This window comes from Coregonus clupeaformis, chromosome 18 (genome assembly GCF_020615455.1).
Source record: "Coregonus clupeaformis isolate EN_2021a chromosome 18, ASM2061545v1, whole genome shotgun sequence".
NCBI classification, from domain to species: domain Eukaryota; kingdom Metazoa; phylum Chordata; class Actinopteri; order Salmoniformes; family Salmonidae; genus Coregonus; species Coregonus clupeaformis.
Window position 1 is genome coordinate 45,185,586 of NC_059209.1, and position 26,113 is coordinate 45,211,698.

Consider the following 26,113-nt stretch of genomic DNA (forward strand, 5'->3'; position numbering starts at 1 on the left):
GATTCCGACCCGAGTTAACCTTGCTTAAATTGAACATAATGCCCTTTTTATGCACTTTTCCCTCTATGCATATTCTGACATTGAACTTAAGCAGGAGAATAGCATGCTACTCACCTGCAATTAATTCAGGGTGAAGTTCTAAGAAATGAAGGTGTGGCAGAGGTTGTCTACAGATATGCCGTATTCTGATCTTGACTTAATTCCCTCATTATTCCACCACCTTTACGCACGAGGAAACCATGAATAAGGTTGAGCGAACCTTCCGGTTCCAAAGGGGAAAAGCATCTACTTTCTTTTTTTCTGATAGAAATAACAGCATTCACCATGCACTGTAATTTACAACTGGATAAGAGCTATTGATAAGAGCTAGGTAAATGAGAATCCGTTTGGATAAGGAAATTGTAAATATAAATGACACTTGTGTTAGGTCTATTTTACCTTATAATCGCTGGAGACGTGAAACCTGTCATATGGCAGCAAACTGAAGCATATGAACATATCAACTTTCCCACAGTAAAGTTTATGAAATGCTGTGCCATTATGCAGAATTTAAATTGTACAGCCTTTTAACTTGCAAGGATGGGCACTCTCGAATGTCTCGACTACCGCGACTTTCTCTGTTTCCTATTTCTATCATGTTAAATATTAGCCACTATCAGTATCGACTGTCAGTAGGCCTAATAACCACACATATTCAACTGCCAATTTACTGTTAGTTCCCTTCAGTTGGTATAGCCTACATTATCATTCTATTTAATTACATTGTTTCATTTACCTTCATTTGCTTCCTCTGTAAACGCTGTCACGGTCATGTGGTTGTTGCTGAGGATCATTAGTAACAGTTGATAATATAAAAAAAGACATGCAGGCTAATTAAATCATTATGGAGCAGAGCGCAGACCAAGCTGTAACAGTTTGAACCCCACGCATGGTGCAATACTTGGCCGTGTCATCACACAGTTCCATGGTTAGTGCAGGCAATAGACGAGGGTTTAGCCTACTATTCTACACTATTCTCCCTATTATAATTATATGTACACTAATCTTCCAACATTACGATGGGTTAAAGAACTGAATGCGGCAATTTTCAGAATTAATTAAACCACTGTTTTCTTTCTTTCGTGCGTAAAGGCTCTCTAAACCTGTTTTTTATGATTCATAAATACTTTCCTAAACCTAAATAATCTGCAAGATCAGAGTATTTTTATATCTATAGTACCATCTACCAATTGGTGCTTTCTTTCATTGATCCCTAATATTCTGAACCCGTTCTCTCGAGTCTGTCGACAAAATTCAAACTAAAAGGTGCACTGTATTTAAACGGATGATTTAAGATAAATGTACTGAAAACCCTATTGAATGAAAACTCCACAAGAAAATCTGATGGCTAGCAAGTGGGAGGGTATTCAGCGGTTGAATGACATTTATTCCGAGTGTGCAAGGTAGCCACACCTGCAGAGCGCATTACGCAACTAAATAAGGTACGTCTGAATACAAAATACTAAGAAATGCATAGGAAAGACTGTGTAGGAAAGGCGTAAATTCCTAAGTTGGAATCGGGCCCCATAAGAACAGAACAGACTCATGAATGGTCTCAGAGAATCTGACTGGTTTGGTCTATTTGGCACTGAGATCCACTATTAGGTGCTGGTAGGCCAGGGTGTTGCCTTTGAAGCTGGCTGCCAGCAGGATGTCTTTGTTGTCCACTGACACCAAGCTGAAGGCCCGGGGTGCTCTCATGTTGAGCTCCTGGAAGGGCTGGAAGCGCTGGGTAAGGTCGTCCCACAGGTAAACTCGAGAGAAGGAGAAATCACTCCCTAGGAGGAGATACTGGCGGGGGCCCACAGTGAATGGATACACAGCCATGGAGCCACGTGAGGGCAGGGTCTGAATCTCAACATAGCGCTGCCCCTCCCAGCGGAGAATCTTGGAGTCGCCAATGAAGCGTGTAAGGCAGAGGTAGAGAACTTTGCGCACCCAGAAATGCTTGACCATCTGCACATCGGCAGTCTCAGTGATTTGGGAATGAAAGGCAAACTGGCGCAGGCTGCGGTTCCACTGGTAAACCACTGGGGGCTGGGAGGCACTGGAGAGAATGAGACGCTGCTTCCCCTCCACATCTAGGAACTCCACATGGGTGTCACGATGCCAGGGATGAAGGGATTGGTGGGAGTAGAAACCGTTGCTGTTCCAGCGGTATATGCTTGTAGAGCCTGCCTTGGAACTGTCTGCCACTGCAAAGTACCACTCATCATCCAGCTGGAAGGTCTCAACAAAGTTGGGTTTCCTCACACGTGTGGTGTCAATGTCCTGGATCTTCACAAATCGCTGTGGGTCCTCTTCCCACCTGAAAAGAAGGTGTCAATCAGGTCAGCCATCCATAAATCATCATCACAAACATCTAACCTTAAGTAGATACCCATAGACTTCCAGTCATTGCGCTAACACTAGTTAGCATTGGCTCACGAAACTACCTCTAACTCCCATACTGGACACAGAAACATAAAAATGGTATCCACGAGTTCATCTGACTCTGGGAAAGTAGCTAAAGGGCCTCATTGCCAAAATCCCGAAGTATCCATTTAACACAATTTGTGGCTAAGAAAATGAACAAGTCAATGACACTGTATTGCCTATGGGAATTGGAATAAGTCTCACTTGTAGATGTGGGATCCTCCAAAAAGTTGAGCCACAACCATGTAAAGAGTGTTATTTATCACCACAGGCTTGCAGTAGACAGCGGAGCGAGCTAGGAGAAACACAGATGCAAAAAGTAGCAGGTTTAGCTGACTTCAGTCTCCTCTGTGGACTTAAAGAAGTGGTTTGCTCCAAGATACAATGTAAATTCCCTTGGTCTATAATTAAGTGATAACAGTTGAATGCATTGGTTGTCTTGTGGCATGATTACTTATTTTTAGAAGGCATGAGTCATGGAAGAAACGTACATGTTATATTATGGTACATCCGGAAGACCATTTCCACATGATCCCATACAAACAGTGTACAGAACCCTGTATCAGGCTGGGCGAAGGCCACAAACTGATCGTCGTTGAATTCATAGGACTCCACTGACACAGAATGGAAAGGGAAAGTTTCATAAACTGCAAAGTCTAAAGGGGAAGAGAGAGATGAGGATTATCAACCTGTAAATTAAGTGCCTTGATGTCCTGTGAAATTAATTAATTTTAAAATAATTGGGGGCAAACCTGCACTGATACAGTTGAAGTCTCGTGGGGTGAGATCATGGATTCTGCGGCCTTGGAACTCAAATGGGCTGGCACAGTAGATGGCCGGGACAGAGGTGTTGGTCTTCTCCATCCAGTCCACAAGCCACTTGATTTTACAGTCACAGCGGAATGAGTTACCCCGCAGGTCTCTGGGTAACACATCAAAAATATAATTATTGTCCACCCATGACACAGTTCTTAGAAAACTATCTGTAGTAAGGATTCTCAGTAGCACTTTAAATTACAGCACTTCATAAAGTGGGTAATAACATAGTATGGTAATACTAATAAGTTATAGTTACTTGTTTTAAAAACATAAAATCACAAGATGAAACCAATGATGATAAGGATACCACATTCCCTTTCAAAAATATGTGTACTTACAAGTCTGTCAGAATATCAAGATATTTGAAGAGTTCTCGTGGAAGGAGCTGCAGGTTATTATTTGACAGAGAACTACAAAAGACAGATATTAATTTTAATGTCATAACATGTCCATGCAATCCATAACTAAACTCAGCAAAAAAAGAAACAGCCCTTTTTCAGGACCCTGTCTGTCACGCCCTGGCTCTGGGGACTCTTGTATGTTGAGCCAGGGTGTTAGTTTCTTTGTGTAGTGTCTATGTTTCGTTTCCTATGTTCTGTTCTAGGTTATGTGTTTCTATGTTGGCCGGGGTGGTTCTCAATCAGAGGCAACGAGAATCAGCTGTTGCTTGTTGTCTCTGATTGGGACCCATACTTAGGCAGCCTTTTGTGCACTTGTGATTCGTGGGATCTTGTTCCGTGTAGGTTTGTGTATGACCGAGGACTTCACGTTTCGTTTTGTTGTTTTGTTATTTGTATCGTGTTGCTAAGTACACTATTAAAGAGATGTACGCATATCACGCTGCGCCTTGGTCCACTCATTATGACGATCGTGACACTGTCTTTCAAAGATAATTCGTAAAAATCCAAATAACTTCACAGATCTTCATTGTAAAGGGTTTAAACACTGTTTCCCATGCTTGTTCAATGAACCATAAACAATTAATGAACATGCACCTGTGGAACGGTCGTTAAGACACTAACAGTTTACAGACGGTAGGCAATGAAGGTCACAGTTATGAAAACTTAGGACACTAAAGAGGCCTTTCTACTGACTCTGAAAAACACAAAAAGAAAGATGCCCAGGGTCCCTGCTCATCTGTGTGAACGTGCCTTAGGCATGCTGCAAGGAGGCATGAGGACTGCAGATGTGGCCAGGGCAATAAATTGCAATGTCCGTACTGTGAGACGCCTAAGACAGGACGGACAGCTGATCGTCCTCGCAGTGGCAGACCACATGTAAAAACACCTGCACAGGATCGGTACATCTGAACATCACACCTGCGGGACAAGTATAGGATGGCAACAACAACTGCCCAAGTTACACCAGGAACGCACAATCCCTCCATTGCTCAGACTGTCCGCAGTAGGCTGAGAGAGGCTGGACTGAGGGCTTGTAGACCTGTTGGAAGGCAGATCCTCACCAGACATCACCGGCAACAACGTCGCCTATGGGCACAAACCCACCGTCGCTGGACCAGACAGGACTGGCAGGGGTGATGGTCGGATTTGCGTTTATCATCAAATGAATGAGCGTTATACCGAGGCCTGTACTCTGGAGTGGGATCGATTTGGAGGTGGAGGGTCCGTCATGGTCTGGGGCGGTGTGTCACAGCATCATCGGACTGAGCTTGTTGTCATTGCAGGCAATCTCAACGCTGTGCTTTACGGGGAAGACATCCTCCTCCCTCATGTGGTACCCTTCCTGCAGGCTCATCCTGACATTACCCTCCAGCATGACGATGCCACCAGCCATACTGCTCGTTCTGTGTGTGATTTCCTGCAAGACAGGAATGACAGTGTTTTGCCATGGCCAGCGAAGAGCCCGGATCTCAATCCCATTGAGCACGTCTGGGAACTGTTGGATCGGAGGGTGAGGGCTAGGGCCATTCCCCCCAGAAATGTCCGGGAACTTGCAGGTGCCTTGGTGGAAGAGTGGGGTAACATCTCACAGCAAGAACTGGCAAATCTGGTGCAGTCCATGAGGAGGAGATGCACTGCAGTACTTAATGCAGCTGGTGGCCACACCAGATACTGACTGTTACTTTTGATTTTGACCCCCCCTTTGTTCAGGGACACATTATTCCATTTCTGTTAGTCACATGTCTGTGGAACTTGTTCAGTTAATGTCTCAGTTGTTGAATCTTGTTATACAAATATTTACACATGTTGAGTTTGCTGAAAATAAATGCAGTTGACAGTGAGATGACATTTCTTTTTTTGCTGAGTTTAGTATTCTTCCATTGATATTTACAGAGAAATAGGCAGAAGATGTACTCACAGGTGAGTCAAGGATTTAAGCCCTCTGAAGGTATGCTTTGACAGGGCGTGGATGTCATTGTTCTCTATAAATCTGATGGGCATACAGAGAGAGAGGATCACTCAAAATACACTGCTCAAAAAAATAAAGGGAACACTAAAATAACACATCCTAGATCTGAATGAATGAAATAATCTTATGAAATACTTTTTTCTTTACATAGTTGAATGTGCTGACAACAAAATCACACAAGAATTATCAATGGAAATCAAATTTATCAACCCATGGAGGTCTGGATTTGGAGTCACCCTCAAAATAAATTAAAGTGGAAAACCACACTACAGGCTGATCCAACTTTGATTTAATGTCCTTAAAACAAGTCAAAATGAGGCTCAGTAGGGTGTGTGGCCTCCACGTGCCTGTATGACCTCCCTACAATGCCTGGGCATGCTCCTGATGAGGTGGCGGATGGTCTCCTGAGGGATCTCCTCCCAGACCTGGACTAAAGCATCCGCCAACTCCTGGACAGTCTGTGGTGCAACGTGGCGTTGGTGGATGGAGCGAGACATGATGTCCCAGATGTGCTCAATTGGATTCAGGTCTGGGGAACGGGCGGACCAGTCCATAGCGTCAATGCCTTCCTCTTGCAGGAACTGCTGACACACTCCAGCCACATGAGGTCTAACATTGTCTTGCATTAGGAGGAACCCAGGGCCAACCGCACCAGCATATGGTCTCACAAGGGGTCTGAGGATCTCATCTCGGTACCTAATGGCAGTCAGGCTACCTCTGGCGAGCACATGGAGGGCTGTGCGGCCCCCCAAAGAAATGCCACCCCACACCATGACTGACCCACCGCCAAACCGGTCATGCTGGAGGATGTTGCAGGCAGCAGAACGTTCTCCACGGCGTCTCCAGACTCTGTCACGTCTGTCACATGTGCTCAGTGTGAACCTGCTTTCATCTGTGAAGAGCACAGGGCACCAGTGGCGAATTTGCCAATCTTGGTGTTCTCTGGCAAATGCCAAACGTCCTGCACGGTGTTGGGCTGTAAGCACAACCCCCACCTGTGGACGTCGGGCCCTCATACCACCCTCATGGAGTCTGTTTCTGACCGTTTGAGGAGACACATGCACATTTGTGGCCTGCTGGAGGTCATTTTGCAGGGCTCTGGCAGTGCTCCTCCTGCTCCTCCTTGCACAAAGGCGGAGGTAGCAGTCCTGCTGCTGGGTTGTTACCCTCCTACGGCCTCCTCCACGTCTCCTGATGTACTGGCCTGTCTCCTGGTAGCGCCTCCATGCTCTGGACACTACGCTGACAGACACAGCAAACCTTTTTGCCACATCTCGCATTGATGTGCCATCCTGGATGAGCTGCACTACCTGAGCCACTTGTGTGGGTTGTAGACTCCGTCTCATGCTACCACTAGAGTGAAAGCATCGCCAGCATTCAAAAGTGACCAAAACATCAGCCAGGAAGCATAGGAACTGAGAAGTGGTCTGTGGTCACCACCTGCAAAACCAGTCCTTTATTGGGGGTGTCTCGCTAATTGCCTATAATTTCCACCTGTTGTCTATTCCATTTGCACAACAGCATGTGACATTTATTGTCAATCAGTGTTGCTTCCTAAGTGGACAGTTTGATTTCACAGGAGTGTGATTGACTTGGAGTTACATTGTGTTGTTTAAGTGTTCCCTTTATTTTTTTGAGCAGTGTACTGTGTCACACATACACTGAGTACACCAAACATTAGGAACCATTGTTGATACACACAGGAAACTGTTGAGGGTGGAAAAAACAGCAGCGTTGCAGTTCTTGACAAAACCGGTGCACCTGGCACCTTCTACCGGTTCAAAGGCACTTCAATATTGTGTTTTTCCCATTCACCCTCTGAATGGCACACATACGCAATTCATGTCTCAATTGTCTCAAGGCTTAAAAATCCTTCTTTAACCTGTCTCCTCCCCTTTATCTAGACTTATTGAAGTGGATTTAACAAGTGACATCAATAACGGATCATAGCTTTCACCTGGATACACCTGGTCAGTCTATGTCATGGAAAGAGCAGGTGTTCTTAATGTTTTGTATACTCAGTGTAGATAGTAGACTTCTGAAAAAATGCAAGCAATCATAATAATCAAGATCAACCCAGTGAATGAATGATTCAGACAGACATCTTTATATTAACAGTGGCATCTCAATGAATGTGTATTCGTATTATAAAAACCATGCTTTCTGGTAGAACTCGGGGACATTTGCCAATATAATACAATCAAGATAATTTGAATACATTTCCATGTCAATCATGCATAGTACACAACCTTCTTTTCCATATTCAGAGTGTAACGTTGGTCTTATTGAACCTTTTATCATAATTGTGTCTCCGTCTGTCCCTCATTTATTTATTTAATTCAAAAGCCTGTTACCAAGGGGACCATGTCCTGCTTCCTGAATCTTAAGCAGCTATAATGGGAATGGACCTGGGCCTGGCTGCTCGCTGGACTGTCTGCAGTAAGAGCAGCACTGACATTGAGGATAAGCCAAGTGGTGAAGAGGAGGGGGGAGGGGATCTAGAAACAGCCATTTACTGGCTGTGGCTCACATTTTTCTAATGAAGTTAACGTAACAGTTGTACGTCTTGGGTATACTTAAAATCGAGAATTGACAGTTGGCAAAAGTGCCCCGTCATCAGATACTTAGTAGGGTGCCTCTACATGGGTTCAGTAATAAATATAAATATTGCCTGAGCCCTGTATCAAAGTTTAGGTGACAATTGACTACAGGTGCATTCTCTGTATTCATTCTGGATCTGTGAGGCATCCCAGGGCTACACAGTGTGAGCTCAGCCAGCCTAAATTCTGTCTCCCATATTGAGCAGCACTGGATATGAAGACATGAGTTCATTAGCATTCACAGTGAGGAGCCACCTCGGGGTAGAGCTGGCTGGGCAATGCAGAGCACTGGGGCTGGGCTGCAGCCAGAGCCACACAATCACTTTATGGAGCCTAATGCATTGCTTCTGTGGAAAGCAGCAAATGCGATGGCATCAGCAACCTCATATTTCCTGGTGCCCAACTTCCCATCAATTAACAAAATGGTATGCTCAGCTTCATCAGGCCCCACAAAGGCAGTAAGGCTCTATGGTAGGAGGAGGATCAATATCCAATGTTACTTGTCTGGCTGAGGACTGGATCTTTCATTGTAACACCACTACCTCATCCTCTCAGAACGATTGTTGGGGGTATATGTGTGGTTGAATAAGGGCACAAAGTGTAACACTTACAAGTACTGCAGGTGTGACAGACCTGCAAAGGCATCATCAGCCACCACAGTGAAGGTATTGGAGTTCAACAGACTGCAGAGAGGGAGAGAAAGAGAGAGAAGGTTTATAACACTGGAATGAAATCTGTTTCACTTTCCATTTCAAATGTTTGACTTAACAAAATGTCCAGAAAAATACTGCTGGAGAGGTTAAAACACATGCTAATCAATACCGGTACTGTAAATGTGTATTTATTTACACAGGATTACAAATGGACACAGGTAGTGTACAAAGCATCTCCTCCAGTAACAAATAAATCACCTGAATGGGAGTGGAGTGGAAATAGGAAGAGCTATTCAATTTCAAGGAACAGATAAACTATTCAATATAGTATGGGTCAGCTTTAAAGGCCCAGTGCGGTCAAAAACATCATTTTCCTGTGTTTTATATATATTTCAACACTATGTGGTTGGAATAATACTGTGAAATCGTGAAAATGATGATAATGCCCTTTTACAGAAAGAGCTGTTTGAAAAGACCTCCTGAAATTTCAGCCTGTTTTGGTGGGATGGAGTTTTGGCCTGCGTGGTGACATCACCAGGCGGTTAATTAGTTAATAGACCAATAAGAAAGAGAGTTCCAAACCTCTTTGACAATATGTTTTCAGTTTTCCCCTCCCCACTCAGACCATTCCCAGACAGTCCTAGCAAAATTCTTGCTTGAGAAAATGCTCTTTGCTAAGAAGCTGTTTTTGTTTCCTTTTTTTACCATTTTAATTTAAAACAATCACAGTAAGGTCCTTAATTGTTACCCAGAAATGATTTGATATTGAGATAAAAACAGCTGCATTGGGCATTTTAATATGAGCTCAAAACCACAAAATATGAAAGCACACACACACACAAACACACACACACACTCCATTGAATCTGCGTAGACAGATAAGCCATTGTTTAAACAGAAGAGAACTGAAGGGAGTCAGTCATTGGCGATGACACTGATACAGAGCCACTTTACTTTCACTACTGCCATGTCACCACTGTTTTCAATAACAGTTTATTTCAAGAGATTTATAGTGTTTGTATTGTCTAACAAATGTTACTTCACGACTTGTACTTCTTATCTAGTTATCTTTATGTGTATGTTTAGCCCTCCAACTTACTACATGTATTATCTTGATTTTGGTCTCCAAAACAACAGGCGAGATTGGTCTAGCTGAATTTTCTTTGTTGTATAGAAGATGGTGTCTTGGAGAGAACATGTTTAGCATTTTAATTGACCCAAACCACAGAAGTTAAGTTGAGACTGTTTGCTCTAATTCCTCTACCTCAGACAGGAAGGGAGAGGATAGGATGATGTGGCATGAATACTCACAGAAACTGCAAAAGGTTCAGGTGAGAGAAGGCTCCCTCTGGGATTGTAGTGAAGGCTGCATTCACCATTGTCCTGAGGAGTACAGACAATCAACTTATCATCATTCAGGCTCTATCAATTAACATTGAGTCAATTTCATCATCCTTATCCAACCCTCCGTTGTGCGCAAGGGCTTGTTGCTCCATGCTAAAAGTGTATGTATGTTGCCAGTCAGCCACAGAGGTTTGTGAATTCTGTATGTTTATTAGCATAACTTTTTGTTAAAATAAGAATCGTTAGGCCCTGATGGGGATGGTGGTACTGCATCACACCTAATCAATATGAGGGGATGGGGCCTGCATCGGAATGTTCTCCACAGTCCCCAGGCACAGTCAATCTATTGACAGAACTGAACATGCAGCATGGGATGTTTTAGCAAGAGCTCCTGTGGCTCAATCTGTCTTACTATTTGAATTTCAAGAAGGACAAAATCTTTTAAAACTAGGACACAGTTTCCTTATTCACAGGTTCATGTCTTTATCACTTTAAAATGAGGCCACCTCCACCTTGTAGTGCTTGTGCTCTTCAATTCCCCAAGCTCTTTAAAAACAAGAACATGATGCTCGATTACAGAAAGATAATACATTCAGAGTCAATATAGACAAAAATGTAAGTAAACACAATATTCTTGTGTTAGAACATGTAAGCAGATAGAGTATATATCATTTCATTTTTGGCGTTCCATTTACTGAATGCGCACTATCTATCTAACTTTCGTAAGGTTACTGTTCCTTGGAGGACACGCAGGTCTTTTGCTGTGAGATGTGAATCTATTGTAAGTGTCTCTCCCAGGAGGGCCATGGCACATCCCATTGCTCTACTCCAATCAATGTAGTCTCATTTCTGCCAGCTCCCCCTGACTTCTGTCCAAGAATGAGGAGAGACTGAGGCACAGGGGCACAAAGTGCCCATTTGTCATCTTTTATTAGCTGACCTAGCCCTGTCCGTCAAAACACACAGGCATGGTGAACCTGATCTTTTCTGTCTCTTTAAAATCTATCAGACACATGTTCTTGAGGAGCACAAACACTGTATTTCTCTCTTGAGAAACCATAGTATAATATAAAATAATCTGAAACTGTTTTTAAAAAATCAATTTTGTAGACATGAACTATAAGCTTTTGGTAACCAGAGTAGACATTGCAGAATATATTGTAAAACCCCAAATTATCTTGAAGCACTCCTCTCCTGTGTCTCCCCAAATTATCTTGTATAAAAGTGTAGCCTATGTTTGCATGATGTAATGTCAACAGGCTAGTCCATGAGAGATGAAGTCATTGGTAAAAACCATGCATGACATCACAGATCATAGTAAGTCTGTATGTACATTATCAACAGCTGGTTTTAGGTTTTATCATTTTGGAATCAAATGTAAGGAATAGATCAAAAAGCAGATAGAGTATACAGGAACAGACACACACAGACGGATCAATGTTGTACTCACAGGGAGATGATCCCAGGGGGGAAGCTCTTGGGGATAGCCTTGGTATCCACACAGAAGGCACTGTCTTTGGTGCAGGAGCAGGTGGCAGGACAGCGGGGGATTTTGGGGACCCTCTTGGCCCCGGTCTCCCCCACAAGGCAAAGAAGCAGACATAGGCTGGCCAACAGCTTCAGCCATCCCGGGACCCTTTTCAATCCGGCAATCAGCATATTTCCACTACGGATGGACAGAGGCACAGGGACTGGTGACAAAGACTGCTGAGCCTCAAGAAGTTGTGTTTTCCCTTCAAAGAAGAACAAGACAAGATTTCTGGTTACCTTGTAGCAGCAGCCGCAGCAGTAGCAGTGAGGATGCTGAGCTATCGAAAGACTGTGAAGAGTTGGGGAGAGAGAGAGAGAGAGAGAGAGAGAGGGAGGGAGAAAGAGAGAGAGTGAGTGAGAAGCAGAGCCAGAGAGAGGGCAGTCGGATGGTATCTTCACTGAATGTGTGTGTGTGCTCTGCAGCTTCCCTGGATGTGTGTGTTCTCCCTAGAGCTGCTGTCAGAGCGCAGACTGCGGGAGCGAGGCTGCAATTCCCCGCACTAGGACCTGTACGCAGCGCCACTGACTCTGAATTATTTACTATTGCACACAGAAGACTTAAAAATATGAGGCAGCCAGGCAGGGGGAGGGGAGAGGAGGAACAAGGGCAGTGGCTGATGTCAGGCCTGGGAGGCTGGGAGGGAATGGAAGGGTGAGGGGGTTCTGGGGTCTTCACACTCTGCCTCAGACACTCTCTCTCTCTCTCCCCCTCTCTCTCTCTCTCTTTCTCTCTGAGCCTGTTATCATCCTGTTATCGTGAGTGGAGTCATGGAGACACTGAGAGAAATACAACTTTTAACATTTAAATGAGAGGAGATAGGGAAGGAAGAAAGCCTCACAAAGGAATAAAGGGAAGAGGAGGCACGTGAAAGGAAAATAGATATTAGGATAGGAGAGAAGAGAAGAGAACAATCTCTTAGATAACATAGGCTACGTGCCAAAATCCACAAGGACGGCAGAGTACTGAGAATCATTGCAGTAGCTACCGCGTATCAGAGCTAAGCTGCTGGCCTCATTTCAAACTTTACCGTATACAGATGCCAATGTATCAATATGTTGTGGTATTCAACTAGTAATATCCAAATCAGGAGTAGACTTTTGAAACAATAATTTACCAAGTTATATTTTTATATTAAACATTGTATTTGTATAAGTCTTGTAAAAAATGTACTACATATCCCATGATCAGTAATTGCCAGTTTGTTCAGATTTCAGATGGAGGCAGTAACAACTTTTTTACATGTAAGCCAACAATGTACACATAGGCAAATCTGGAGGATGAACAACCCATATTAGAACCTATAGAAGTCCATTGAATCCTATATAATCTATAGGATATGGAAATAAAATATGGAAAACTGAGTCGAATCCCCACAAGGAGGAGCTGTTGGCCATATAATGGACCTGTGTGGCTCCAGCAGACAGTAGTTTGGTGGCAGCCAAGGGAGGGGACATGACAGGAGTAGAGCTGCAGTGCCAGGCACAGATAGCTTTCCCACACAACAACAATGTTGTCATGAGCAGATTGCAACCACTTTCAGTCTGCTCCGTACTGCCTACCATTATCATGTAGCCTAGGTCCCAACACTGCTTTGTTGGACTACAGGAAAAGGAGGGCCAAACAGGCCCCCATTAACATCGACATGGCTGTAGTGGAGCGGGTCGAGAGTTTCAAGTTCCTTGGTGTCCACATCCCCAACAAACTATCATGGTCCAAACACACCAAGACAGTCGTGAAGAGCTCTAACATAGCTTGGTCAACAGTTGGGGCAATGGCATACATAACAGTGTCGTCTGCATGCAAATGAATATTAAGTAGAAATTAGACTACATTGATTGGAGTAGAGCAATGGGACGTGCCATAGTCCTCCTGGGAGAAAAGTTTTAACAGATAGACCAATATTATTTATATAAATAGCAAAGAGAACAGGTCCCAATACTGACCCCATGCGGTACACCTTTTGTAATATCCAGGAAACTATACTTAACACCATGAGAAATCACACATTGTGTCCTGTCTGACAGATCATTCTCAAACCACTTGCAAGAAGCCTGATCCAGGCCTATTTCAGTCAACCTTTGAATGTGATGGTCAACAGTATCGAAGGCCTTGGAAAGGTCTATAAATAAGGCAGCACAATGATTTTTATGATCTAAGCTATTTAACACATCATCTAAAACAAGCGTAGCACATGAAACGGTGCTATGTCCAGGTCTAAAACCGGATTGATGCACATTAAGAACAGAGTGAGAAGTTAAAAAAGTTATTTGCTGAACGTTGGCCAGAGATTCTAAAACTTTGGAAAGGCAAGATAATTTGGAAATTGGACAGTAGTTATCTAAATCAGAGGGATCTCCTACTTTATGTAGGGGGAAGACGTGCCACTTTCTAGATCTTAGGGATAACACCAGAGACAATTGTCAAATAAAAAATATAGATAAATGGTTTTGCAATAAGTGGGGCAGAGAGCTGCAATAAGAAGGGATCAAGTGAATCAGCCCCTATGGATTTTTTAACATCAATCTTTAGCAAAGCACTTGGTACATCATAGACATCAAATGGTGAAATGAAAATAAAGTATTTGAGTCTGCTAGTGCATCATTCACTACAATCTGTTCTGAGGTGACTAAAGGACTCCCTCTAGTGGAATGAGATGAATTTTCAGAGACTATCCTTTCAAACAGGTGGCCAGCTGAAGCAAACTGGTTATTATTTAAAAGCACCACAAATGTCAATTTTGTCTAGTATGGAACCAGATACTGTCAAAACATGCTGGGGCAACGAGGAGGTGGAGTTTTGTTTCAAAGATTTGACCACTTTCCAGAAGTTGGCTGGATTACCACACACTTCAAGAAATACAGTATGTTGATTTTGCTTTTTTAACCAGGAATAGACATCTATTTCTCAAATGTCTGAAGGACTGCCAATTAGACATAGAATCAGTCAGTCTATCCTTAGGCCAAGCTAAATTTATTTCCTGTAATTTCTCAGACAATTCATTCCAGACAATAATAGAGGGAGTGTCTCCATGTGGTGCTCAACAGTGCTCCATTCTATCCCCTTCCCACTCCAGGGACAATTTAACTAAAGGGCAATATTCAGAGGACATATCAGGGAACGTTTACATTGTTAGGAAAAAGATGAGAACCACTGCCATGTCAACTAGCTACAACTGCAGCTAAAACGGCAACCATTATTAACAACTGATCTATATTTAGTATATACGATAGTATACTACCTTAGCAAGCAATGGTATTGTTTGTACATGTCTTCTCAATTGTAGCTTTACAAAAAAATCAAAAATACACCGTTTTTTTACCCCTTTAAAGTCTACCTGGAAGATTCATATACCTTAGAGTTGACGAAATGGCATTCTCTGTCAGGTTTTTCATTCACTACTGCCTCTCTGGCCATATACCTCATGTTTTCATTTATAACACAGTTTATGCTGTCTAAAGTCCTGTTTATACCTGGCTCTAACATGCATCCTTTATCCTGATCCTGTCCATATTCTGATTGTGCACACATTTTTAGACAGGACGATAAAAAAATGCATTGTGATCTGATTGGGATCAGATCTTCCTGACCACCTCAGGAGTTAGTCAGGTACGCACTGTGTCTGGCTATATAAGTGTAAACGGATCTGGACAGTGAAACTATTTAAATCATAATTATCCAAACTTCTAAAATCATTGACAGGTGGCACCATGGACTTATGGCATCAATATGTGTGTTAAAATAAATAAATAATATTTTGAAAGAATATCTGTCAAATAATTTGCATACAGGGAAATCTGGTCACAATGCGGACACAGTGGATGGATAAGAGACATATTTTAATACATGTTTAGACGCATTTGTAGTGGGCACAATCAGAATGTGGACAAGATCATGACAAAATAATCCACGTTAGCACCAGGTATAAACAAGGCTTAACCTCTACGGCATCGGTGTCCCGTATACGGGACGGTTGAGCTAACGTGCGCTAATGTGATTAGCATGACTGTTGTAAGTAATAGCAAACTTTCCAGGACATAGACATGTCTTATATGGGCAGAAAGCTTACATTCTTGTTAATCTAACTGCACTGTCTAATTTACAGTAGCTTTTACAGTGAAAAAAAGACTCTATAGTTCTCTATAGTTATGTACTTGAAAATGTATCAATTGACCAATTCGACACATTTGGGCAGACTTGATACAAAATAGTCCAGTATTGGTTTTTTGTTTGTATTATCTTTTACCAGATCTAATGTGTTATATTCTCCTACATTAATTTCACATTTCAACAAACTTCAAAATGTTTCCTTTTGTGACGAGTACTGAGGAAATGAAGAGGCAGGGCACAGACGCAGGAATCAACAAGGTAAAGGTTTACTTAACAATGAGAAAGAAAATAACAAGGAGCGAGTAAACGACACGATGCTAACAATTACACACAACAATGACTGAACAGTCCAGGGCTATATAGTGGTGGTGATGAGATGAGGTGCTGGTGCGCTGGAGGTGATTAGGGTGGGTTGGGTTTCCATTCCTGTGTTGCCGAGGTAGTGTGCTCAGACCGGTGGCTCAGTAGACCGGCGAATCAGAGCGCCGGTGGGGAGCAACGGGAGGAGACGTGACAGTCCCTGGGGCTCAGTTTCAAACCGGGGGCTCAGTTTCTTGCAGGGCAGGTGGAGAGGGAGGTTTCGAGTGGACAGCCAGACACGATCACCAGGCTGGAATACGGGAGCCTCACTGCGGTGGTGGTCAGCTTGGTCCTTCCGCCGACGAATGGCCCTCTGGAGACAGACCTGTCCGGCCCTGCGGAACCACTCGTCGACAGCGGGCGCATCGGTCTGGCTGGGTGTCCAAGGGGCCAGGGCCGGCTGGTACCCCAGGACGCATTGGAAGGGAGTGAGCCCTGTGGAGGAGTGAATGAGGGAGTTCTGGGCATATTCTGCCCAGGGAAGAAACCTCGCCCACTCACCCTGCCGGTCCTGACAGTGGCAATGAAGAAACATTTGACTGAGGCCTATACCCGGAAGTGAGGCTGGCCGTGGCCCCGATTGTCTCCAGAAAAGCCTTCCACACTCGGGAGGTGAATTGGGGGCCACGATCCGAGACGATGTCCTCCGGAAGTCCATAGTGCCGGAAGACCTGTTGGAACAGGACCTCAGCAACCTGGAGAGCAGAAGGAAGACCAGTTAGTGGCAAAAAACGACATGATTTTGAGAACTGATCTACGACCACCATGACTGTGGTGAAGCCGTCAGAACGTGGGAGGTTGGTGACAAGGTCTATGGACAGGTGTGACCAAGGTCGCTGAGGCACTGGTAGAGGAACTAGTTTGCCTGCCGGGGCGTTCCGAGGTGTCTTCGTTTGCGCACATACGGAACAGGAGTTGATATAGCGAGAGACATCAGTAGCCAAGGTGGGCCACCGGTATTTTTGTGAGAGAGAATGCAGGATGCGCGTAATACCGGAGTGCCCTGCTGTAAGGGTGGGGAGCGTCCAGATCAGCAGGCGGTCACGGACACTGGTGGGTACATACACGCGCCCCAGAGGGTTGTTGGCAGGCGCTGGGTCCTCCTGAGCCGCTAGGCGGATGTCTTCATCCACATACCAAACGATAGGTTTAACGATGAGAGACGGGGATGAGAGATCCTTCCTTTCTCCGGTATGGTGCATCCTGGAGAGTGCGTCAGCTTTCACATTCTGGGATCCTGGGTGGTAGGACAGAATGAACTGAAAGCGAGTAAGAAATTGGGCCCACCTGGCTTGATGAGAGTTCATCCATTTTGCTGCCCGTATGTGCTCCAAATTCTGGTGGTCAGTAAGAATCCGGAATGGATGGTCTGTGCCCTACAGCCAGTGTCTCCATTCCTCCAGAGCGAGGACCACCGCCAACAGCTCCCTGTCTCCAACTCTATAGTTCTTCTCAGCGGGGGTAAGCTTTTTAGAGAAAAAGGCACAGGGATACATTTTCTCTGGCTTACCTTGCCGCTGGGAGAGGACCACACCGACGCCCTGCTCAGATGCGTCCACCTCCAGGATGAAAGAACAAGATGGATGTTTTAGGATGGGCGCTGTGGTGAACCTCTTCTTCAGCCTCTTGAAGGCAGCGTCAGCCTCAGGGTTCCAGGCCAGCTTCTGAGGCCCACTCTTAAGGAGAGAGGTGAGCGGAGCGGCTATGGAGCTGAAGGACCTGATGAAACGACGGTAGATATTGGCGAAGCCCAGGAAGCTCTGTAGGTCCTTGATGGTGGTGGGGACTGGCCATGACCTGACGGCGTCCGTCTTCTCTCTTTCCATGAACACCCCTGAGGACTGATCCTGTATCCCAGAAAGGAGATGGCCTGTTGGTGGAATTCGCATTTCTCCCCCTTCACCAACAGGCTGTGTTCCCGGAGGCGGAGTAGAACAGCTCTGACGTCCCTGACGTGCTCCTCGAACGTAGCCGAGTAGATCAGGATATCGTCACTGTACACCACCACCATCTTTTTTGGCCATGAAGAAGAAGCTGGCGGGGGCAGGAGAGGTAGAGCGTCTGATGAATCCCTGTTTCAGGGTCTCCACCACATACAGTGGGGAAAAAAAGTATTTAGTCGGCCACCAATTGTGCAAGTTCTCCCACTTAAAAAGATGAGAGGCCTGTAATTTTCATCATAGGTACACGTCAACTATGACAGACAAATTGAGAAAAAAAATTCCAGAAAATCCCATTGTAGGATTTTTAATGAATTTATTTGCAAATTATGGTGGAAAATAAGTATTTGGTCACCTACAAACAAGCAAGATTTCTGGCTCTCACAGACCTGTAACTTCTTCTTTAAGAGGCTCCTCTGTCCTCCACTCGTTACCTGTATTAATGGCACCTGTTTGAACTTGTTATCAGTATAAAAGACACCTGTCCACAACCTCAAACAGTCACACTCCAAACTCCACTATGGCCAAGACCAAAGAGCTGTCAAAGGACACCAGAAACAAAATTGTAGACCTGCACCAGGCTGGGAAGACTGCATCTGCAATAGGTAAGCAGCTTGGTTTGAAGAAATCAACTGTGGGAGCAATTATTAGGAAATGGAAGACATACAAGACCACTGATAATCTCCCTCGATCTGGGGCTCCACGCAAGATCTCACCCCGTGGGGTCAAAATGATCACAAGAATGGTGAGCAAAAATCCCAGAACCACACGGGGGGACCTAGTGAATGACCTGCAGAGAGCTGGGACCAAAGTAACAAAGCATACCATCAGTAACACACTACGCCGCCAGGGACTCAAATCCTGCAGTGCAAGACGTGTCCCCCCTGCTTAAGCCAGTACATGTCCAGGCCCGTCTGAAGTGCATTTGGATGATCCAGAAGAGGATTGGGAGAATGTCATACGGTCAGATGAAACCAAAATAGAACTTTTTGGTAAAAACTCAACTCGTCATGTTTGGAGGACAAAGAATGCTGAGTTGCATCCAAAGAACACCATACCTACTGTGAAGCATGGGGGTGGAAACATCATGCTTTGGGGCTGTTTTTCTGCAAAGGGACCAGGACGACTAATCTGTGTAAAGGAAAGAATGAATGGGGCCATGTATCGTGAGATTTTGAGTGAAATCCTCCTTCCATCAGCAAGGGCATTGAAGATGAAACGTGGCTGGGTCTTTCAGCATGACAATGATCCCAAACACACCGCCCGGGCAACGAAGGAGTGGCTTCGTAAGAAGCATTTCAAGGTCCTGGAGTGGCCTAGCCAGTCTCCAGATCTCAACCCCATAGAAAATCTTTGGAGGGGAGTTGAAAGTCTGTGTTGCCCAGCGACAGCCCCCAAAACATCACTGCTCTAGAGGAGATCTGCATGGAGGAATGGGCCAAAATACCAGCAACAGTGTGTGAAAACCTTGTGAAGACTTACAGAAAACGTTTGACCTGTGTCATTGCCAACAAAGGGTATATAACAAAGTATTGAGAAACTTTTGTTATTGACCAAATACTTATTTTCCACCATCATATGCCAATAAATTCATAAAAAATCCTACAATGTGATTTTCTGGAATTTTTTTTCTCATTTTGTCTGTCATAGTTGACGTGTACCTATGATGAAAATTACAGGCCTCTCTCATCTTTTTAAGTGGGAGAACTTGCACAATTGGTGGCTGACTAAATACTTTTTTTCCCCACTGTACTTCTCCATGGGCTCAGTCTCCGCCATAGAAAGGGAGTAAATGCGAGTAAATGTGTTGTCCCTCCAGCAGATCAATGGCACAGTCCCAGGGCCTGTGCGGAGGGAGACACATAGCCTTTGATGAAGACAAGACATTGGAGAGATCTGCGTACTCACGTGGTGTGTTGGGCTGGAGGGCGGAATCCGGCCTCTCCACTGACATGGAACAACAAACCACCGGCAGGCAGGTTTTCCAGCATGAGGTGGACCAGGCTGTGATCCTCTTGGTGATCCAATTGATGGTGGGGTTGTGTAGTCTGAGCCAGGGCAATCCCAAGACGATCCGGTGAAGGGGGTGACGTGACGATGTGGAATGACAGCTCCTCGTGGTGCTCCGGTAGCATGGGAATGGTGATGGTGATGGGGAGAGTGACATGCATAATGGTGCCTGATCCAAGTGGTTTATTGTCCAGCGAGGTGACGTGTAGCGGAGAAGGCAGTGGCACGGTGGGCAAGCTCCATTCAGAGATCAGCTCCATATCTATAAGGTTCCCCGCTGATCCGGAATCTATCATTGCAGTGGAAATGGAAGAGAAGGAATAACCAGTCACCGTTATGGGAACTAAAAACAATGGTTTTGTGATGGGAGATGACGTAACACTCACGGAGCGGCGACGGGAGTCATACCGCCTAGATTGGGAGCCGCCAGGAGATCTGTGGTCCATGGTGGTGTAGGAGGTGCTGCCCATCTCCATGGGTGAGGACTCGGAGGTAGGGCGGCTTCCATAGCTCAGATGGGGTGAGCGTCGAGGCTCCGGGAGGTGTTGGGAACGCCGTCTGTCTCTCAACATGTCATCAAGATGGATGGACGTGGCGATGACGGTATCAAGGTCCATTTCGTCGTCCCGACATGCGAGTTCCGTCTTGATGTCCTCCTGTAAGCCTCTCCTGAAGGCTGTGCGCAGAGCACACTCATTCCAGCCGGAAGACGCCGCCACCGTGCGAAAGCTCAGAGCATACTCGGACGCAGGCCCCTCTCCCTGTTGTAGCTGGAGGAGACGCTCACCCACGTCCTTTCCCTCCGTGGGATGATCAAACACAGCCCTGAACCGAGCGAGGAAGGTGGAGTAGGGAAGCGGCGTGGCCTCACCTCCTTCCCAGACTGCCATTGCCCAATCCAGCGCCTTTCCTTTAAGTAGTGAAATTACCAGCGCTATCCTGGCTTGGTCAGATGGATATGCCCCAGGCTGACGCGCCAGATAAAGTGAAACCTGTATCAGGAAGCCGCTACATTTGGTGACACCTTTCAAATGGTATCAAGAGCATGCATATCCTTGCTTCAGGTCCTGAGCTACAGGCAGTTAGATTTGGGTATGTCATTTTATGCAAAAATTGAAAAAAAGGGTCCGATCCCAAGGTTAAAAAAAAGAACTCTGAGAACATTCTAATAACATTTTGTTGGAGTCTTATTCAATAAGCACTTATTACTTTTTCAACCAAGGAGGATGTGCTTTACACATTTGAGTGTAAATAGTGCAATACTTTAGACAAAACAAGGGCACCAGCAGCAGAAGTGAGGAGAAAATTTGGAGATTAGCACAGCAGCTTCCTCTGTCCAGTCAGCACACCTCCCACAGGTATAGCATAAACAGCTGTGCTGTTGGAATGGACTTGTTTCATTTCAACATTTCGGCTTTCCTGCAAATGAGATCCAAGCCAAAAAGTAGCAACCCCCTCCACCCATTTGACATTTTTTGGATTAGAACAGTTGACTGTGTAAAGCCTTCTTTTCTCCTCTAACAGACTGTGCTCCACCCCCCACCACTCCCTCTCCTATGTGGCACATGTGTATTCTGAATTAAAGCTATTCACCTCTCAATTGGAGCCTTTTCAGTGACCTCATTGACCCGGCCTGTTACCTGTGGCGATCTGACATGTTTGCATAACTGCTACTGTGCGTCACTGGCATGACTCTTACTGTGTTTAACATTGACTTTTTAAATTCCGATTCTAACCATATCCTGAGCCAAGGTCAAGCAGCCTGAAAAGGGAGCTCTCTGTCCTTGCCCCCACATCTGTTTGGCCAATGTGGTCTCAGGGCAATACATATTATTCTGTACGTAAATCTGTGACACTCCATTTAGTATGATATGTTATGTTAGGTTACATTATGAATTAAATAGAGGTCATACAAAATCATACGAATTTGAGGACGTATGGTATCATACATCTTACCTGGTCGTACAATAGCATACGAATTGGATGAAGTAAGTTATCATAGGTCTTGAGGACTTATAGCAAGGCCGCCGTTATGGGCGGGCCCGCCCCCGCCCCCGCCCCCGCCCAACCGTACCTCCAATATTGATCATTTATTTGACAGAGATGCGCGCCGACAGAAAGACGCAACAATCTCAGATAAAGCGCTCCTCTGTCTCAGTATGTGTATACCATGTATCTGTTGCTGTCTTGACAAAAAGAGTATGGCATGTCATACTCTTTTTGTCCAGACAGTATCATATACATGGGCTACATTTAGTAAGACAAAGCGGCGCTGTTTCGCTCGCTAGGATGCTTTCTCCCGTAGAGCGGAAGAGGCCAAACGAGAGTGTTCACTCTCGCCAAAATCTGTCCAGAATAAGCCCAATGCGTTTCTATGGGTTTAATATGCAGACCTAAGCTTGTCGCCTGCCTTCCCACCTTTAGGACAACAACTCCCATTGTTAGGGTGGAGACATGAGCATCTCGTCATTATATACAGATCTCTAGTATCAGCCAATTCCGAATTGGAAGGGAAAGTTTGCAGGTGCAAATCAAATCAAATCAAATCAAATGTTATTTGCCACATGCGCCGAATACAACAGGTGTAGACATTACAGTGAAATGCTTATTTACAAGCCCTTAACCAACAATGCATTTTTTATTTTATTTTTAAAGAATAAAAGCAAATAATTAAAGAGCAGCAGTAAAATAACAGTAGGGAGGCTATATACAGGGGGGGTACCGGTGCAGAGTCAATGTGCGGGGGCACCGGCTAGTCGAGGTGATTGAGGTGATATGTACATGTGGGTAGAGTTAAAGTGACTATGCATAAATAATAAACAGAGTAGCAGCAGCGTAAAAGAGGGGGATGGGGTGGGGGTGGGGGGGCAGTCCAAATTGTCCGGGTAGCCATAATTAGCTGTTCAGGAGTCTTATGGCTTGGGGGTAGAAGCTGTTGAGAAGCCTTTTGGACCTAGACTTGGCGCTCTGGTACCGCTTGCCGTGCGGTAGCAGAGAGAACAGTCTATGACTAGGGTGGCTGGAGTCTTTGACAATTTTGAGGGCCTTCCTCTGACACCGCCTGGTATAGAGGTCCTGGTTGGCAGGAAGCTTGGCCCCAGTGATGTACTGGGACGTACGCACTACTCTCTGTAGTGCCTTGCGGTCGGAGGCCGAGCAGTTGCCATACCAGGCGGTGATGCAACCAGTCAGGATGCTCTCGATGGTGCAGCTATATAACTTTTTGAGGATATGAGGACCCATGCCAAATCTTTTCAGTCTCCTGAGGGGGAATAGGCTTTGTCATGCCCTCTTCACGACTGTCTTGGTGTTTGGACCATGATAGTTTGTTGGTGATGTGGACACCAAGGAACTTGAAGCTCAACCTACAGCCCCGTCGATGAGAATGGGGGCGTGCTCAGTCCTCTTTTTTTTTCCTATAGGCTGTCTCATCGTTGTCGGTGATCAGGCCTACCACTGTTGTGTCGTCAGCAAACTTAATGATGGTATTGGAGTCATGCCTGGCCACGCAGTCATGGGTGAACAGGGAGTAGAGGGGACTGAGCACGCACCCCTGAGAGGCCCCCGTGTTGAGGATCAGCGTGGCAGATGTGTTGTTACCTACCCTTACCACCTGGGGGCGGCCCGTCAGGAAGTCCAGGATCCAGTTGCAGAGGGAGGTGTTTAGTCCCAGGATCCTTAGCTTATTGATGAGCTTTGAGGGCACTATGGTGTTGAACGCTGAGCTGTAGTCAATGAATAGCATTCTCATGTAGGTGTTCCTCTTGGGGCAGTGTGGAGTGCTATAGAGATTGCATCATCTGTGGATCTGTTGGGGCGGTATGCAAATTGGAGTGGATCTAGCGTTTCTGGGATAATGGTGTTGATGTGAGCCATGACCAGCCTTTCAAAGCACTTCATGGCTACAGACGTGAGTGCTATGGGTCGGTAGTCATTTAGGCAGGTTATCTTTGTGTCCTTGGGCACAGGGACTATGGTGTTCTGCTTGAAACATGTTGGTATTACAGACTCAGTCAGGGACATGTTGAAAATGTCAGTGAAGACACTTGCCAGTTGGTCAGCACATGCTCGGAGTACACGTCCTGGTAATCCGTCTGGTCCTGCGGCCTTGTGAATGTTGACCTGCTTAAAAGTCTTACTCACATCGGCTACGGAGAGCGTGATCACATAGTTATCCGGAACAGCTGGTGCTCTCATGCATGCTTCAGTGTTGCTTGCCTCGAAGCAAGCATAGAAGTGATTTAGCCCGTCTGGTAGGCTTGTGTCACTGGGCAGCTCGTGGCTGTGCTTCCCTTTGTAGTCTGTAATAGTTTTCAAGCCCTGCCACATCCAACAAGCATCAGAGCCGGTGTAGTACAATTCAATCTAAGTCCGGTATTGACTCTTTGCCTGTTTGATGGTTCGTCGGAGGGCATAGCGGGATTTCTTATAAGCGTCCGGGTTAGAGTCCCGCTCCTTGAAAGCAGTAGCTCTACCCTTTAGCTCAGTGCGGATGTTGCCTGTAATCCATGGCTTCTGTTTGGGGTATGTACGTACGGTCACTGTGGGGACGACGTCATCGATGCACTTATTGATGAAGCCAGTGACTGATGTGGTGTACTCCTCAATGCTATCTGAAGAATCTTCCAGTCTGTGCTAGCAAAACAGTCCTGTAGCTTAGCATCTGCGTCATCTGACCACTTTTTATTAACCGAGTCACTGGTGCTTCCTGCTTTAGTTTTTGCTTATAAGCAGGAATCAGGAGGATAGAGTTATGGTCAGATTTGCCAAATGGAGGGCGAGGGAGAGCTTTGTATGCGTCTCTGTGTGTGGAGTAAAGGTGGTCTAGAGTTTTTTTTCCTCTGGTTGCACATTTAACATGCTGGTAGAAATTAGGTAGAACGGATTTAAGTTTCCCTGCATTAAAGTCCCCGGCCACTAGGAGCGCTGCCTCTGGATGAGCGTTTTCCTGTTTACTTATGGCCTTATACAGCTCATTGAGTGCAATCTTAATGCCAGCATCGGTTTGTGGTGGTAGATAGACAGCTACGAAAAATATAGATGAAAAGTCTCTTGGTAAATAGTGTGGTCTACAGCTTATCATGAGATACTCTACCTCAGGCGAGCAAAACCTCGAGACTTCCTTAGTATTGGATTTTGTGCACCAGCTGTTGTTTACTAATATATACAGACCGCCACCCCTTGTCTTACCGGAGTCAGCCGTTCTATCCTGCCGATGTAGCGTATATCCCATCACCTGTATGTTGTCCATGTTGTCGTTCAGCCACGACTCTGTGAAACATAAGATATTACAGTTTTTAATGTCCCGTTGGTAGGATAATCGTAATCATAGGTCGTCCAATTTGTTTTCAAGTGATTGAACATTGGCTAATAGGATTGATGGAAGAGGCAGTTTACTCGCTCGCCGTCGGATCCTTACAAGGCACCCCGACCTACGTCCACGATATCTCCGTCTCTTTCTCATGCGAATGACGGGGATTTGGGCCTTGTCGGGTGTCTGTAGGATATTCTTTGCGTCTGACTCGTTGAAGAATAAAATCTTCGTCCAATACGAGGTAAGTAATCGCTGTCCTGATATCCAGAAGCTCTTTTTGGTCATAAGAGACGGTGGCAGAAACATTATGTACAGAATAAATTACAAATAACGTGAAAAAACACACATAATAGTACAATTGGTTAGAGGGCTGTAAAACGGCGGCCATCTTCTCCGGCGCCATTAAATAAAATGCACAGTACATTGTTCGGAAGCTGGCTTCACCTAAAGCAAATTGATGTTTTGCCAAATTATATAATTACTCCTGTCTAAATAAAATAATTCAAAATACTTCACCAGAGAGCATGATGAGCCGGAGTGGAGCCGCTGACCGGAGCTGGATCAGGCACCGGTGGAGCGGACTGCTCTGGCTCCGGAGTGGAGCCGCTGAC

General features: G+C 45.2%; 1 protein-coding gene across 1 annotated transcript; it reads right to left on the reverse strand.

Moving 5' to 3' along the window:
• Positions 1 to 781: 781 nt before the first annotated feature.
• On the reverse strand, positions 782 to 12,280 carry lgi3 (leucine-rich repeat LGI family, member 3). The gene is made up of 10 exons (XM_041904243.2): positions 12,008 to 12,280; positions 11,691 to 11,906; positions 10,208 to 10,279; positions 8,855 to 8,926; positions 5,593 to 5,664; positions 3,612 to 3,683; positions 3,207 to 3,376; positions 2,946 to 3,110; positions 2,659 to 2,749; positions 782 to 2,347 (listed from the first exon to the last, which is right to left on the reverse strand). The coding sequence occupies exons 2-10, from the start codon at positions 11,897 to 11,899 to the stop codon at positions 1,618 to 1,620; spliced, it is 1,653 nt and encodes a 550-aa protein (XP_041760177.1). The 5' UTR covers positions 11,900 to 11,906; positions 12,008 to 12,280; the 3' UTR covers positions 782 to 1,617.
• Between the last annotated feature and the right edge of the window lie 13,833 nt (positions 12,281 to 26,113).